Source organism: Oncorhynchus gorbuscha, linkage group LG19 (assembly GCF_021184085.1).
Source record: "Oncorhynchus gorbuscha isolate QuinsamMale2020 ecotype Even-year linkage group LG19, OgorEven_v1.0, whole genome shotgun sequence".
NCBI classification, from domain to species: domain Eukaryota; kingdom Metazoa; phylum Chordata; class Actinopteri; order Salmoniformes; family Salmonidae; genus Oncorhynchus; species Oncorhynchus gorbuscha.
The window spans coordinates 1,321,476-1,337,513 of record NC_060191.1 but is presented as its reverse complement, the minus strand read 5'-3'; the positions used below and the strand labels follow the sequence as shown (position 1 = coordinate 1,337,513).

At 43.1% G+C, this 16,038-nt stretch overlaps 1 protein-coding gene across 2 annotated transcripts; it reads right to left on the bottom strand.

Annotated features, from left to right (window-relative positions):
• Positions 1-2,724: 2,724 nt before the first annotated feature.
• Positions 2,725-15,265, bottom strand: selenbp1 (selenium binding protein 1). 2 transcript variants are annotated; one of them, XM_046315274.1, is made up of 12 exons: positions 15,125-15,265; positions 7,956-8,012; positions 7,383-7,495; positions 6,959-7,144; positions 5,958-6,078; positions 5,199-5,381; positions 4,932-5,113; positions 4,750-4,828; positions 4,451-4,572; positions 4,017-4,109; positions 3,762-3,880; positions 2,726-3,346 (listed from the first exon to the last, which is right to left on the bottom strand). In XM_046315274.1, exons 1-12 carry the CDS (start codon positions 15,126-15,128, stop codon positions 3,184-3,186), a joined length of 1,422 nt encoding a protein of 473 aa, XP_046171230.1. In that variant the 5' UTR covers positions 15,129-15,265; the 3' UTR covers positions 2,726-3,183. The 2 variants fall into 2 exon arrangements, with proteins under 2 accessions (XP_046171231.1, XP_046171230.1); XM_046315275.1 differs by lacking the exons at positions 7,956-8,012; positions 15,125-15,265 and having other exon boundaries at positions 2,725-3,346; positions 7,307-7,445.
• Between the last annotated feature and the right edge of the window lie 773 nt (positions 15,266-16,038).

Sequence of the window (16,038 nt, the reverse complement as noted above, 5' to 3'; positions counted from 1 at the left end):
TGACAAACTACTCCACAATAAGTGTTATTGTTGTAAAACATGGAAAATTACTGGATGAAGAACGTGTAAAATTTTAGCTACATCCAGAAGTGCGTAATAGGGTAGAGTAGGGTACACTATGCTACCAGTGTATTATACATAGGCGACAGGAGGTTGGTGACACCTTAATTGGGGAGGACAGGCATATGGTAATGAGTGGAAAATAATAGGTGGAAAGAGATCAACATCAAACACATGGTTTCCATTCACTCCATTCCTGTTATGACCAGTCATCCTCTCAGCAGCCTCCACTGACATAGCCATTTCTATTCCGCAACAAAGCCTCCTTCACTCACGCCGCCAAACTTACCCTAGTAAAACTGACTATCCTACCGATCCTCAACTTCGGCGATGTCATCTACAAAATAGCTTCCAATACTCTACTCAGCAAACTGGATGCAGTTTATCACAGTGCCATCCGTTTTGTTACTAAAGCACCTTATACCACCCACCACTGCAACCTGTATGCTCAGTCGGCTGGCCCTCGCTACATATTCGTCGCCAGACCCACTGGCTCCAGATCATCTACAAGTCCATGCTAGGTAAAGCTCCGCCTTATCTCAGTTCACTGGTCACGATGGCAACACCCACCCGTAGCACGCGCTCCAGCAGGTGTATCTCACTGATCATCCCTAAAGCCAACACCTCATTTGGCCGCCTTTCGTTCCAGTTCTCTGCTGCCTGTGACTGGAACGAATTGCAAAAATCGCTGAAGTTGGAGACTTTTATCTCCCTCACCAACTTCAAACATCTGAGTAGCTAACCGATCGCTGCAGCTGCACATAGTCTATTGGTAAATAGCCCACCCAATTTGACCTACCTCATCCCCATACTGTTTATATTTACTTACTTTTCTGCTATTTTGCACACCAATATCTATACCTGTACATGACCATCTGATCATTTATCACTCCAGTGTTAATCTGCAAAATTTTTATTATTCGCCTACCTCATGCCTTTTGCACACAATGTATATAGACTCTCTTTTTTTCTACTGTGCTATTGACTTGTTAATTGTTTACTCCATGTGTAACTCTGTGTTGTCTGTTCACACTGCTATGCTTCATCTTGACCAGGTCGCAGTTGCAAATGAGAACTTCAACTAGCCTACCTGGTTAAATAAAGGTGAAATAAAAAATAAATATGCCTATCCTTTACCAGTGTATTGATAATATACCTTTCATTACTATACACTTGTTTAATGTGTCATAGCGGATGACTAAGTGTATCGCTGGAAGCTTCCAGAGATGTAGAAGTACTATTGCCACAGATATAAACATGCCTTTTATGGGTCAATAGTATGCTTGGTTTCCCCACTTGGGGCGGCAGTGTAGCCTAGTGGTTAGAGCGTTGGACTAGTAACCGGAAGGTTGTGAGTTCAAACCCCCGAGCTGACAAGGTACAAATCTGTCATTCTGCCCCTGAACAGGCAGTTAACCCACTGTTCCCAGGCCGTCATTGAAAATAAGAATATGTTCTTAACTGACTTGCCTGGTTAAATAAAGGTAAAATAAAATAAAACTTTGTCACAATGCTTTGACTTGGATCACATAGTTGTGCTCTGCCTGGCTGCGGATGCAGGAGGACGTAGTGGTGCATCACTACTGAGACCTAGAAGTATTGTTGCCCGAGACCATGGTGCATCTTGGGTGTGTTTGTGTGGAGTGTTTGCCCCCCTCTGGAATTTCCACTCTGTCACACACACACATGGCCAAGCCTGGCATGAATATAGGATTGCCGTGCTGATAGCAATGATCTATTTGCATCATCTGACAATTTTATGTCCTCACTTCTGATGTTAACCACATCATTGGATCTGAAAGTAGTATGGTTTGATTCAGTTTAGGGATGTAGGAAAGTAGCTGCCCAAATCATGCCTGGAGTAAAATTGAGAAAAGTTTATAGGTCACCTGCACCTATGGGCAGTAGCAGGCACTGTTGAGCAAGTATGAATAAGGCTCACTAGCCACTAAATACAGCCAGCCAAAGGATCTTTGCTCCAGGTCACAACCTGGCCACCATCAAAAGTTAGTTATTTTCCAATGCAAACCAGTATTGCCAATGTGTTACATCCTTTAAAATAAATCCTTGCAGTGATACACTTTAGATAATATTTGGGCCAGTGGGTAACAGACTCACCCAAGCTTTTAATAGACTTGCTTAAGGGTCATGCTTCAAGGTCATTCCAGACATGTAGTGTAATGAACCATAGCTCTGAGACTCAGTGATCAATTATTATCATTCTATAAACTTGAATGAATATGCAGTACATTTATTCAATGTATTATTTCAAACCATTAATATCTTGCAAATGAACATGTCAATGAGTATTTAAATCAACTGAACTATAATAATTATGTAAACCATTATTAACGTAGCAGAATTGGTAGACTGGTGGTTAGAGGTAGTTAGAGCGTTGGGCCAGTAACTAAGTGAAAGGTTGCTGGTTTAAATACCTGCGCCGACAAGGTGAAAAACCTGTTGTGCATTTGAGAAAGTCACTTAACCCTAATTTACTATAGGGGCACTGTACTACTATGGCCAACCCTGTAAAACAACTTGTTTCACTACACCAATCTATTTTACTATTAAATTAAAGAGTAAACAATCCAGACATACAGATTCATTCAACCCTGCTGAACACACACATACACTCAGGCCATTAAGGAATGATGAAAAATTTGAATGTCTTCAAATCAAATTTTATTTGTCACATACACATGGTTAGCAGATGTTAATGCGAGTGTAGCGAAATGCTTGTGCTTCTAGTTCCGACAATGCGGTAATAACCAACAAGTAATCTAACTACTGTCTTATACACAGTACGTCACCATCAGATGTTAGTCTATGAATTCCACGTTAGAATTTGTTTATTTTTTTTAAACCTCAGTTTCACCACTGGCATTGGAAGTAACAAAGAACATTTGGTCCATAGATGAGATAATGACTTAAGGCACAATTATGCATTTAAAGCAAAGCAGCATGGAATGAATAGGCAGCATTATTGGGCATGAGAATGAATAGGCAGCATTATCGGGCATGAGGCTCGAGTGTATGCCTCCTTCCCCACCATTTCCCAACTAATATGAGTTACATGAAGTCTATGTAAAGTATGATGGGAAAACTGGGGCCTCCTGCGTAACTTTACAGCCAGATGTCAGAGGTGCAGTCTCCCCCAGGGTATCGTAGCTCGTGGGCCAAGGCCGGGCCATTGGGCTCTTTCCCAAAGTCGACCAGGAAGTTCTCATTCACCTTGAGGCCACCATTGGCTGTGTTCACGTCAATCTGCATCATAACAGAACCCTCCCTAGGGCAGAGAGAGAAACAGACAAGGGAAAATAAGAAATAGAGTCAAGTATTCCATTTGATAGTGTTTCTAGCTACTGGTGTTCAAAACATCTTATTGAAGCAGCCCGTGATATTGAATAACACTTATAAGAGCGATAACATACAAATCCACGTTTTGATAGCTTACAACAAACCTGTTCCTGACATGGGTGCATTGACCACAAGTATGTAAAGTGGTGGGAAAATGTAATACTTGAGTAAAAAGATAGCTTCATAATAAATAAAAAAGTCACCCAGAAAAATACTACTTGAGTAAAAGTATTTGATTTTAAATATACTTAAGTATCAAAAGACTATCTACTTAAGTAGTACTTTCAAAATACTTTACACCACTGAGTAATTGAAAAATCTAAGACCGATTAACAGGTCCTCACTTGATCATTTCTGGGTAGAACTGCTTGTCCCAGCCACTGTAGAGAGAGGTGGTGACGTACAGTCTCTTCCCATCCAGACTGAGCTGCAACATCTGGGGGCTCCCTGGGATCCTCTTCCCCTGATGTGGATCACATGTACACACAAGTCGTTGTCTGCACCTTACAAACAACCTAAACACCTACTTTTGACCTACTGCAGACATTCTGCCAGTGTGTGAAGAGTGAGTTTGGGCATAGATTGTTATTCTTACACACCTTGATTATGCGTGGGGGTGGTTGGCTCTGATTCTCTGGGTCCTCCAGTACTTTGACAGGGCCATCGTTTAGGATGCTCCCTCCCAAGAAAAGCTGAATACACAGGGAGACGTGAACACAGTCAGTGGACAACTAACAATTTCAGGAGACTGTCCTACCTAGCTACCTTAAGTTGAATGAACTGAGTAAGTCGCTCTGGATAAGAGCGTCTGCTAGATGACCAACATGTAAATGTAGGAGGCCACTTGCTTGACCCTAACACAGGTACGCATCACATAGGCAGACTGATGAAGATGATTCATTTAAGTATCCACATAAAATAACATCTGCACTTGTCAGGTTTAATACTTCTCTGTCCAAGACCATTGCCTGTAAGATGAAACATTTTCGGTGGGTTTAAAATAATCAGCCATGTTGTAAACTTGTGATGTCACCTGGCCAGCCAGACGTGGGTTCCTCCTGTTTGTGATGTCATACTGTCGTATGTCTCCATGCAGCCAGTTACTGAAGTATAGGAAGCGGTCGTCCAGGGAGATCAGAATATCTGTGATCAAACCTGAGATGAACAGATCACACAGCAAATTCAGGAAAACCCATTTAATTTGGCATTTCCATTTGATTATGGAACGGGTAGCTACACCCAATTCCAAATGTTCAATATGTACTGGAAGTGTTAAATGTATCCCTAATCTGCAGTACTCTCCCATCAACATTTTCCCAGACACACACTCACTTGGCATCACTGGCAAAGCCCATCCCTCCACTTTCTTACTGGGGACGTGGATAACCTTCTCAGCAGCCCATTCTCCTTTCTGTTGAGACAGTACCATTTTGTAAGACACTCAGCCAAAAACAAACGCAAGAGAGATCAGACATGTTATTCTATTTTTTCCTATGCATGAATGTTTTGCTCACTGGTGTCCTGTAGAAACGGAAGACGGTTCCTTGGAGTGCACAGCCGACGTAGCCCTCCGTGGCGGAAGGATCATGGAGGAAGCGGATCTCCAGAGGAATGGCGCCCTCCTCCCCCAGGTCCAGGGACTGTAGCCGCTTGTGAGTGGTCCAGTCCCACACGTGGATCTTCGATCCATAGAGACCTGCAGACAGAAAAGCAGCATTGAAACATTTCTCTCTTCTCAACAAGTGTAATACAAAACACATGTATCACCTCTATTTACACACCTTCTTTGACATGTTCCAGGTTGAAACCGTAGGCGAGGGCTTTGGGCGCTCCCCATTCGGTGCTCATCATGACGTTGTGTCGGGGCTGGTACCAGAAGTCATAACCAAAAGGTGCCGCCTCACCAGGCAGCTCCCAGTTACCAACCACCTCGAACGTTTTACCATCCAGCAAGATAAAGCCACCTGAGAGAAACACATCCTGCATCAGTCATCTAACCCAAATGAATATTAACTTGCCTAAATGACACTGCCTTGCCCCGCCCACTATTCTTTATCATTATGGATTGTAGAGCCTTAGTCCCTTATTATAAACTGGGTGGTTCCATCCCTAAATGCTGACTGGCTGAAAGCTATGGTATATCAGACCGTATACCACGGGTATAACAAACCATTTATTTGTATTGTTCTAATTACACATGTAACCGGTTGATAATAGCAATTTGGCACCTCAGGGGTTTTTGGTATATGGCCAATCTACCACGGCTAAGGGCTGTATCCAGGCACTCCACGTTGCGTCATGAACTACGAATAGCCCTTAGCCGTGTTATATTGGCCATATACCACACACCCTCGGGCCTTATTGCTTAAATATAGGCGTGTTTTATTCATCCCTATCCTTATGACACAAAGTAAAGTTTTTCAAGGTCACATACATTGTATGAGGCTGAGGACAAGGAGAGAAGCATCAGGTATTGTCTGCTTTCTTTTCCCCAGAACACACTGTCTGTCCCCCTACTGCAGCATGTTGTCTCCTCCTACCTTTTCCATTGCCAGATGGATCTCCGATGCTGCTGATCATAATCTGGCCATTGCCCAGGCAGTGTGTGGTGTGGGGGTTGGCCAGGCCAGTCTTCCAGAAGATATCTGTGGGCTCCACAATCTGTGAGGAAGCAATCCTTTGGTTTAAATCAGATTACGACCTGCATGGGAAGGACACTTTCCTTTACAAAACAAATTATGCATATTGGAGAAGATGACTACAGGCTGTTGGTGAGAGATGGGTAGGAGGCTTGACCAAATCTGTACATTCAATTGTCTGTTTTTGATTCGTTGTGTGCTGGAGCTCCTTGTCTGACATTGTGTGGTGTTGACTGGATTTGTTGCGTCCGACTGTGTGGTGTCGACTGGATTTGTTGAGTCCGACTGTGTGGTGTCGACTGGATTTGTTGCGTCCGACTGTGTGGTGTTGACTGGATTTGTTGCGTCCGACTGTGTGGTGTTGACTGGATTTGTTGCGTCCGACTGTGTGGTGTTGACTGGATTTGTTGCGTCCGACTGTGTGGTGTTGACTGGATTTGATGCGTCCGACTGTGTGGTGTTGACTGGATTTGATGCGTCCGACTGTGTGGTGTTGACTGGATTTGATGCGTCCGACTGTGTGGTGTTGACTGGATTTGATGCGTCCGACTGTGTGGTGTTGACTGGATTTTTGTTGACGTCCGACTGTGTGGATTTGATGTGTCTGACTGTGTGGTGTGACTGACTGTTGGTGTCGACTGGATTTGTTGTGTGACTGGATTTGATGGTTGACTGGATTTGATGTGTCTGACTGTGTGGTGTCGACTGGATTTGTTGTGTCTGACTGTGTGGTGTTGACTGGATTTGATGTGTCTGACTGTGTGGTGTTGACTGGATTTGTTGTCTGTTTCATTTGTTGAGGTTCTGAAAAAAAAAAGTTGCATAACAACTGTGCAACATGGTCATCGAGTACTGTAGTATCACTATAATCAATCACCTGCTGTAGAAGGGTGACCCTTTACCTTGTGCATCTGTGGCGCGCGGGGGTCTGTCCCAGTGTCCACTATGTAGACCCGGGAGGAGATGAACGAGGGCAGGATAAGTCGGTTGCGCTTCTTGGATGAGTCGCCAAAACAGCTGCTGCAGGCGTTCCAACCAGAGTGGTGTAGCTCGTCATTCAGGTTGGGCATGGGCAGTCTGTGGATGACCTGTAGGTGCAAACATTACCAGGTCACTCTTTAATCCACAAGGTCAAAGGTCATGTATCATACTGTCATCTCTTCAGTATTTAAACTACCGACCACTGACTAATGAAGACAGGTGTGAAATCAAAAGCAAGGCAGTGGTTGTTTGATGTAGATCAGCAGTACCTGACAATAAGTAGGAGACTTGGGGTCCACATCGACAGTGGCAAGACAGTGGTTGTTTGATGTAGATCAGCAGTACCTGACAATAAGTAGGAGACTTGGGGTCCACATCGACAGTGGCAAGGTAGTCTGGTTTTTGGATTCCAGTGTTGCGATAAATGCAGGGCAGGTACACAATCTTCTCACGTGGACCTTCAAAAACAAGAGCCCCATTTCAGGAGGCACTACTGTCATTCACTCCTCCTTGACCACAAGAACAAGGACCATGACAAACACAAATCCCAAAGAGGGATTGATATTAAGGGTTGCACTATTTCCTAGTCAACTGACCAGTCGGGTTTCCCATCAGGGGAGGTAGTTTTTTTTAACTGAATATAACCAAACAAACCACAAAGAATTCCAGTAGCCTACAAGTAGGGTGTGGTTCCTCCCAATGTTTCAGTAAAATAGACAATTTATGGCATTTGTGCATGTAAATATTTTCATGCAACTGACAAACTCAAGGAACCAAAAAAGAAAAAAAGGTTTTATTTTTAATTTTTAAATAGTCCCGACTTGTCCAATGGGCAAGTGCCCTGTAGACCTTAATGTCAATCCCTCCTAAAACATGTGGGGTGAGCTAAGCTAGTCTTTCCCAGAAAATGACACTCACCCTTCATGGCATCCAGTGGGCTTTTGTAGCCAGGTCCACAGCCTGTGCATTTAGTTGCTGAAAAAAACAAAACAGCAACTGTCTTTTTCATAGAGAGCTCAAAATAACTTTACTACCACACACAGCAATCTCTGTGTTTACTATTACTGCTGAATATATGGCAGGTAACCACAGAACTGTCACACCTATAAGTCATATGCATGACCAAGAAGTTTCATCACAGGCAAGTCATGTAGACACACTTCATACTTTCTTTGTTGTAAAACTGTTGCAGAATGAGTGTGTGAAAGGAGACATGAATTTGTCCACTTTGTTTTCCTTTCCCAAGGATGCCATTACTGGCAGCCATCAGAATCGTAGATAAATGCACACACAAATGCACTTTTACTGTACAAATCTGTAATGCAATGTTATGATTGTGAATGTTAGAGAACAAATCAAATCTGCACAACATGGTCCCAAAAATGCACTGTTTACTTACCCAGCCAATGTTTGACCCTAGGGTCAAAATAAATAAACATAGCACTGTTGAGTATATCAGTGTGCAGATTCTGTTCATTAATACATCAGAATCATAACATTATATATCAAGGTCATACAGATATGTACAGATAAACAGTGTTAACTATTTTTAGGCCAATTGTGTGTAATATTTAACAAAAAAAATACAAATTAAATCGAAAAATTGACGATCCTACTATGGTGCCAACACCCCACTGAGAGTTCCTGCTCCCTAATCATATGTCTTGATTTACAGAATAATAGCCATCCACTCAAGTCAACAGTGCAGACATCGATTCACAAGAGACTGACAGGGTGGGGTCAGTAACCATGATTTGTTTTTTACTTAACCAGGTAGGCTAGTTGAGAACAAGTTCTCCTTCACAACTGTGACCTGGCCAAGATAAAGCATAGCAGTGTGAACAGACAGAGTTACACATGGAGTAAACAATTAACAAGTCAATAACATAGTAGGAAAAAAAGAGAGTCTATATACATTGTGTGCAAAAGGCATGAAGAGGTAGGCAAATAATTACAATTTAGCAGATTAACACTGGAGTGATAAATGATCAGATGGTCATGTACAGGTAGAGATACTGGTGTGCAAAAGAGCAGAAAAGTAAATAAATATAAACAGTATGGGGATGAGGTAGGTAAATTGGATGGGCTATTTACCCATAGACTATGTACAGCTGCAGCGATCGGTTAGCTGCTCAGATAGCAGATGTTTGAAGTTGGTGAGGGAGATAAGTCTCCAACTTCAGCGATTTTTGCAATTCGTTCCAGTCACAGGCAGCAGAGAACTGGAACGAAAGGCGGCCAAATGAGGTGTTGGCTTTAGGGATGATTAGTGAGATACACCTGCTGGAGCGCGTGCTACGGGTGGGTGTTGCCATCGTGACCAGTGAACTGAGATAAGGCGGAACTTTACCTAGCATGGACTTGTAGATGACCTGGAGCCAGTGGGTCTGGCAACGAATATGTAGCGAGGGCCAGCCGACTAGAGCATACAGGTCGCAGTGGTGGGTGGTATAAATATAAGGTGCTTTAGTAACAAAACAGATGGCACTGTGATAAACTCCATCCAGTTTGCTGAGTACAGAACAGTGGTTAAAGCCAATCTCAGGGTCCTAAACTCTTATGGTGACTGGGTCTAGACAACAATGGTTCAGAGACTGTATAGATTTATCCGTGTGACTATCGGCTTTCGTCGATTCCGTAGCAAACATCAATTATTCCGGAGCTAGCCAGCTCCGTCAATCACTCCTGAGTTTCATCAATCATGCCTGGGCTGCAGTCACCTATCCGGACCCATTTTACTGCCTACGCGGAGCCCCACCGGGCCTTCACAACTGGACTGCCGACATTATCTACCCGAAGGAGATCCGGCTGGCTCCTCCGTCGCGACGTTACCTGAACGCCCATCTGCGGCCTGCTAACCGTTAGCCGTCTTACCGGCTGCTCTCAGAATAGACAATTTATTTATTTATTATTATGTTTCTTCTTGGGCCTCTATAACTATATCTATTGTTTTTATTTTATTTTTGTTGTTGTGTGATTTGGATTAATCCCCTCTACCACACGGAACCCCACTAATCTACTGACGGAACGCAAGAGGTGGCTAACAACAGACCTCCATCCTATGCTAGCTTGCTACCGATGGCTTGGCTAGCTGTCTAAATCGCCGCGACCCCCAAACAACCTCTCCACTCACTGGACCCTTTTGATCACTCGATTGAGGATGCCTCTCCTTAATGTCAATATGTCTTGTCCATTGCTGTTCTGGTTAGTGTTTATTGGCTTATTTCACTGTAGAGCCTCTAGTCCTGCTCACTATACCTTATCCAACCTATTAGTTCCACCACCCACACATGCAATGACATCTCCTGGTTTCAATGATGTTTCTAGAGACAATATCTCTCTCTTCATCACTCAATACCTAGGTTTACCTCCACTGTATTCACATCCTACCATACCTTTGTCTGTACATTATACCTTGATGCTATTTTATCGCCCCCAGAAACCTCCTTTTACTCTCTGTTCCAGACGACCAATTCTTATTGCTTTTAGCCGCACCCTTATTCTTCTCCTATGTTTCTCTGGCGATGTAGAGGTGAATCCAGGCCCTGCAGTGCCTAGCTCCACTCCTATTCCCCAGGCGCTCTCTTTTGATGACTTCTGTAACCGTAATAGCCTTGGTTTCATGCATGTTAACATTAGAAGCCTCCTCCCTAAGTTTGTTCTATTCACTGCTTTAGCACACTCTGCCAACCCGGATGTTCTAGCTGTGTCTGAATCCTGGCTTAGGAAGACCACCAAAAATTCAGAAATTTTAATTCCAAACTACAACATTTTCAGACAAGATAGAACTGCCAAAGGGGGCGGTGTTGCAATCTACTGCAAAGATAGCCTGCAGAGTTCTGTCCTACTATCCAGGTCTGTACCCAAACAATTTGAACTTCTACTTTTAAAAATCCACCTCTCTAAAAACAAGTCGCTCACCGTTGCCGCCTGCTATAGACCACCCTCTGCCCCCAGCTGTGCTCTGGACACCATATGTGAACTGATTGCCCCCCATCTATCTTCAGAGCTCGTGCTGCTAGGCGACCTAAACTGGAACATGCTTAACACCCCAGCTATCCTACAATCTAAACTTGATGCCCTCAATCTCACACAAATTATCAACGAACCTACCAGGTACCCCCCCAAAGCCTTAAACACGGGCACCCTCATAGATATCATCCTAACCAACTTCCCCTCTAAATACACCTCTGCTGTCTTCAACCAAGATCTCAGCGATGACTGCCTCATTGCCTGCATCCGTAATGGGTCAGCGGTCAAACGACCTCCACTCATCACTGTAAAACGCTCCCTGAAACACTTCAGCGAGCAGGCCTTTCTAATCGACCTGGCCAGGGTATCCTGGAAGGATATTGATCTCATCCCGTCAGTAGAGGATGCCTGGATATTTTTTTAAATGCCTTCCTAACCATCTTAAATAAACATGCCCCATTCAAGAAATTTAGAACCAGGAACAGATACAGCCCTTGGTTCTCCCCAGACCTGACTGCCCTTAAACAACACAAAAACATCCTATGGCGTTCTGCATTAGCATCGAACAGCCCCCGTGATATGCAGCTGTTCAGGGAAGCGAGAAACCGTTATACACAGGCAGTTAGAAAAGCCAAAGCTAGCTTTTTCAAGCAGAAATTTGCTTCCTGCAACACTAACTCAAAAAAGTTCTGGGACACTGTAAAGTCCATGGAGAATAAGAACACCTCCTCCCAGCTGCCCACTGCACTGAAGATAGGAAACACTGTCACCACTGATAAATCCACCATAATTGAGAATTTCAATAAGCATTTTTCTACGGCTGGCCATGCTTTACACCTGGCTACTCCTACCCCGGTCAACAGCACTGCATCCCCAACAGCAACTCGCCCAAGCCTTCCCCATTTCTCCTTCTCTCAAATCCATTCAGCTGATTTTCTGAAAGAGCTGAAAAACTGGGCCCCTACAAATCAGCCGGGCTAGACAATCTGGACCCTTTCTTTCTAAAATTATCTGCCGAAATTGTTGCCACGCCTATTACTAGCCTGTTCAACCTCTCGTGTCGTCTGAGATTCCCAAAGATTGGAAAGCAGCTGCGGTCATCCCCCTCTTCAAGGGGGGGGGGGACACACTCTTGACCCAAACTGCTACAGACCTATATCTATCCTACCATGCCTTTCTAAGGTCTTCGAAAGCCAAGTCAACAAACAGATTACCGACCATTTCGAATCTCACCATACCTTCTCTGCTATGCAATCTGGTTTCAGAGCTGGTCATGGGTGCACCTCAGCCACGCTCAAGGTCCTAAACGATATCTTAACTGCCATCGATAGCAAACATTACTGTGCAGCCGTATTCATTGATCTGGCCAAGGCTTTCGACTCTGTCAATCACCACATCCTCATCGGCAGACTCGACAGCCTTGGTTTCTCAAATGATTGCCTCGCCTGTTTCACCAACTACTTCTCTGATAGAGTTCAGTGTGTCAAATCGGAGGGTCTGCTGTCCGGACCTCTGGCAGTCTCTATGGGGGTGCCACAGGGTTCAATTCTTGGACCGACTCTCTTCTCTGTATACATCAATGAGGTCACTCTTGCTGCTGATGAGTCCCTGATCCACCTCTACGCAGACGACACCATTCTGTATACTTCCGGCCCTTCTTTGGACACTGTTAACAACCCTCCAGGCAAGCTTCAATGCCATACAACTCTCCTTCCATGGCCTCCAATTGCTCTTAAATACAAGTAAAACTAAATGCATGCTCTTCAACCGATCGCTACCTGCACCTACCCGCCTGTCCAACATCACTACTCTGGACGGCTCTGACTTCAAATACGTGGACAACTACAAATACTTAGGTGTCTGGTTAGACTGTAAACTCTCCTTCCAGACCCATATCAAACATCTCCAATCCAAAGTTAAATCTAGAATTGGCTTCCTATTTCGCAACAAAGCATCCTTCACTCATGCTGCCAAACATACCATCCTACCAATCCTCGACATTGGCAATGTCATTTACAAAATAGCCTCCAATACCCTACTCAACAAATTGGATGCAGTCTATCACAGTGCAATCCGTTTTGTCACCAAAGCCCCATATACTACCCACCATTGCGACCTGTACGCTCTCGTTGGCTGGCCCTCGCTTCATACTCGTCGCCAAACCCACTGTCTCCATGTCATCTACAAGACCCTGTTAGGTAAAGTCCCCCCCTCATCTCAGCTCGCTGGTCACCATAGCATCTCCCACCTGTAGCACACGCTCCAGCAGGTACATCTCTCTATTCACCCCCAAAACCAATTCTTTCTTTGGCCGCCTCTCCTTCCAGTTCTCTGCTGCAAATGACTGGAATGAACTACAAAAATCTCTGAAACTGGAAACACTTATCTCCCTCACTAGCTTTAAGCACCACTTTCCCAACTGTATTTTATTTCTTTTGCTCCTTTGCACCCCATTATTTTTATTTCTACTTTGCACATTCTTCCATTGCAAAACTACCATTCCAGTGTTCTACTTGCTATATTGTATTTATTTTGCCACCATGGCCTTTTTTGCCTTTACCTCCCTTCTCACCTCATTTGCTCACATTGTATATAGACTCGTTTATACTGTATGTTTGTTTTACTCCATGTGTAACTCTGTCGTTGTATCTGTCGAACTGCTTTGCTTTATCTTGGCCAGGTCGCAATTGTAAATGAGAACTTGTTCTCAACTTGCCTACCTGGTTAAATAAAGGTGAAATAAAAAATAAAAAATTCAGATAAGCTTCATTAGCATGAATGGTAAGGCTACTGTTGCTAAAGCAAAGTGAGATAATGACATATCTATGTATAACTGTGGAACTTAGGACTCTGATCCAGAGTGCTGGTTGTCTTTGGCATTGTACCAAATCCTGCCATAATTTAGTGCTGCCTTTACTTGGAATAAACCATTGCTTTTGTCATGATGAAAGCTGTGCCTTTTTCCTTACACATGACAAACAATGGTTTTGGCCTAAACCATTGTTGCAGCTGAGAAACAATAATGAAGAAAAAAAAACATGTGGAAACCACAGCAGATGTCAGATATCAAACAATCTTCCAGGAAACTAGTCTCCAGTCCAACATTTCCCAACATAATTCATTCGAAGAGACAAGCCCACAAGTTCAGCTTCCGTTCATTTAATGGGTTTGACTGTTGCAGGTCCAAAGAAACGTGGATGAGCCTCTTGCATCATTGATGGATCTACCAAATTCTGTTATGAAAATAGGCTAGTCTAACTGTCAAAATGACATTTTCATTTAATTGTAGAAATTAAAATGTAATAATGCATAGAAGTTTGTTTGTAGTTCTGCTGAAGCATCATGATAAAGTGGATAATTTAAGATGAACAAGGCAACAAGCACAAGAGTAAGAAACCTTTCACACTGAACTCCAAACCCCAATTTCCCGTCACTGCACACGAGAATAAACAGCTACTTACGCAATGTGAAGCAGGCAGTCTGGTGGCTGCATCATTTAAACCAGTGTTTCCCAACCAGGGGTACTAGGAACCACTGGTTTAAACCACCAAACCTATGCAATTGTGTGACCAGGTGTTTAGGTCCATGCTGAAAACACTTTTTACTTTATTCATTCATAATGGTGTGAGAAAAACAAAGTATCCTATAGTAAAACATAGCATTAATACGGGAAACATTACATGATTAAATCTAATTGAGACGTCGCTGTAACTTCCATTTCATCCAGTCCTTTTGCATTTGTAAGGCAATGCACGAGTGCCAATATGTAAACACATTTGTATACGTAATTCCGTTAAACTGACTACTCCGCAATGGAATTCGGATTCACATATTTTCAATAAGAACTGCCGCACGGACGTGCGCAATTACTCACACTTATTTTCGTTTTGGACATATTTCATTGGTTGTCTTACTCAAATATGCATTTATATAACACAATAACACATTCAGCTCGAAGTTAAATTACTAATGAAAAGTTGACACTATGGAGGTGGTTAGCATTATGTTCTAGTCCACGTTCAATCATTAACTTCGTCATTACCCATTTCAACGTGTTTTGACAGATTTCCTAAAAGCTACGAAAATGAGTGAAAAAGCATGAAGATTGGACAAACCCATCCTGCAGACTTTATTCGTCCAAGGTATCCACAGGGATCCGGCCTTTCTATAAATTATTTCAGCTGATATGAGAGTGGAGGAATGGTTGGGCAGGTTTTGTAGGGTAAATGACTTGAGGGAAAAAAGGGGAGTGTTTATGGCAGCAAAACGTTGCACGTAGAAATAAGTATTGAGTGCATTTCGTTTTGCATGGCCCGGTGCCCCGGCGGTGGAGATTCCGTTTTGCGACCAATAGACAATGGCATGATCTAAAATATGTAAACCCCACCCAACAGGGGCACAGGGCGATGCCAAACGAACTCATCCATTAATTTATGAAAGAAGAGATACCCCGCGCGATTGTCCTGTCCTCTGTTATAGTTTGATAAGACTTGCTTTGATGGCAACATAACATTTAGCTGACACGTTTCTGGCGCAAAGCAAGGTAACATGTTCTGCACTATAAAATAAACATGCAGTTTAAAGTGTTGTTTTAGTTTATTTCCTATGGTCCATACTGATTAGATATACGGTAAAACTCGTGCTACCTTCCTACTTAGACTGAGTCAAGGGGTCATCTCTTGCGTAACTCGACATGAGGACATGTGAGATTAAAGCCACAATCTGGAGTTTTACCAATATTGTGTTTCAATCCGTAGACAAAAAAAACCTATTTCAAATCTATAAAATATTGACTGCTTTTTAAAATCATATTTTGAAGATATACATTACAGACGGAAATGACATCAAAAACAGAAACAGTAGTTTTAAAAACTTATATTTTGAATTTAGGCCTTATGATATTTGTACAAACCCATAAAACATTTTTTAAAGTTCTATTTGATCAAGAATTGTAAGGGTAGGCTATGTCATTAATCAAAATGACCACTGAGCTGCAGGAAATATCCCAGATTGTGCCTCTCACGCCTAA

Coding starts and splice junctions, on each gene's coding strand:
- selenbp1 (XM_046315274.1), bottom strand. Junction 5,114..5,198: donor CCTGGAACATGTCAAAGAAG/GTGTGTAAATAG, acceptor TTCTGTCTGCAG/GTCTCTATGGATCGAAGATC. Junction 3,881..4,016: donor CACCCCCACGCATAATCAAG/GTGTGTAAGAAT, acceptor GATCCACATCAG/GGGAAGAGGATCCCAGGGAG.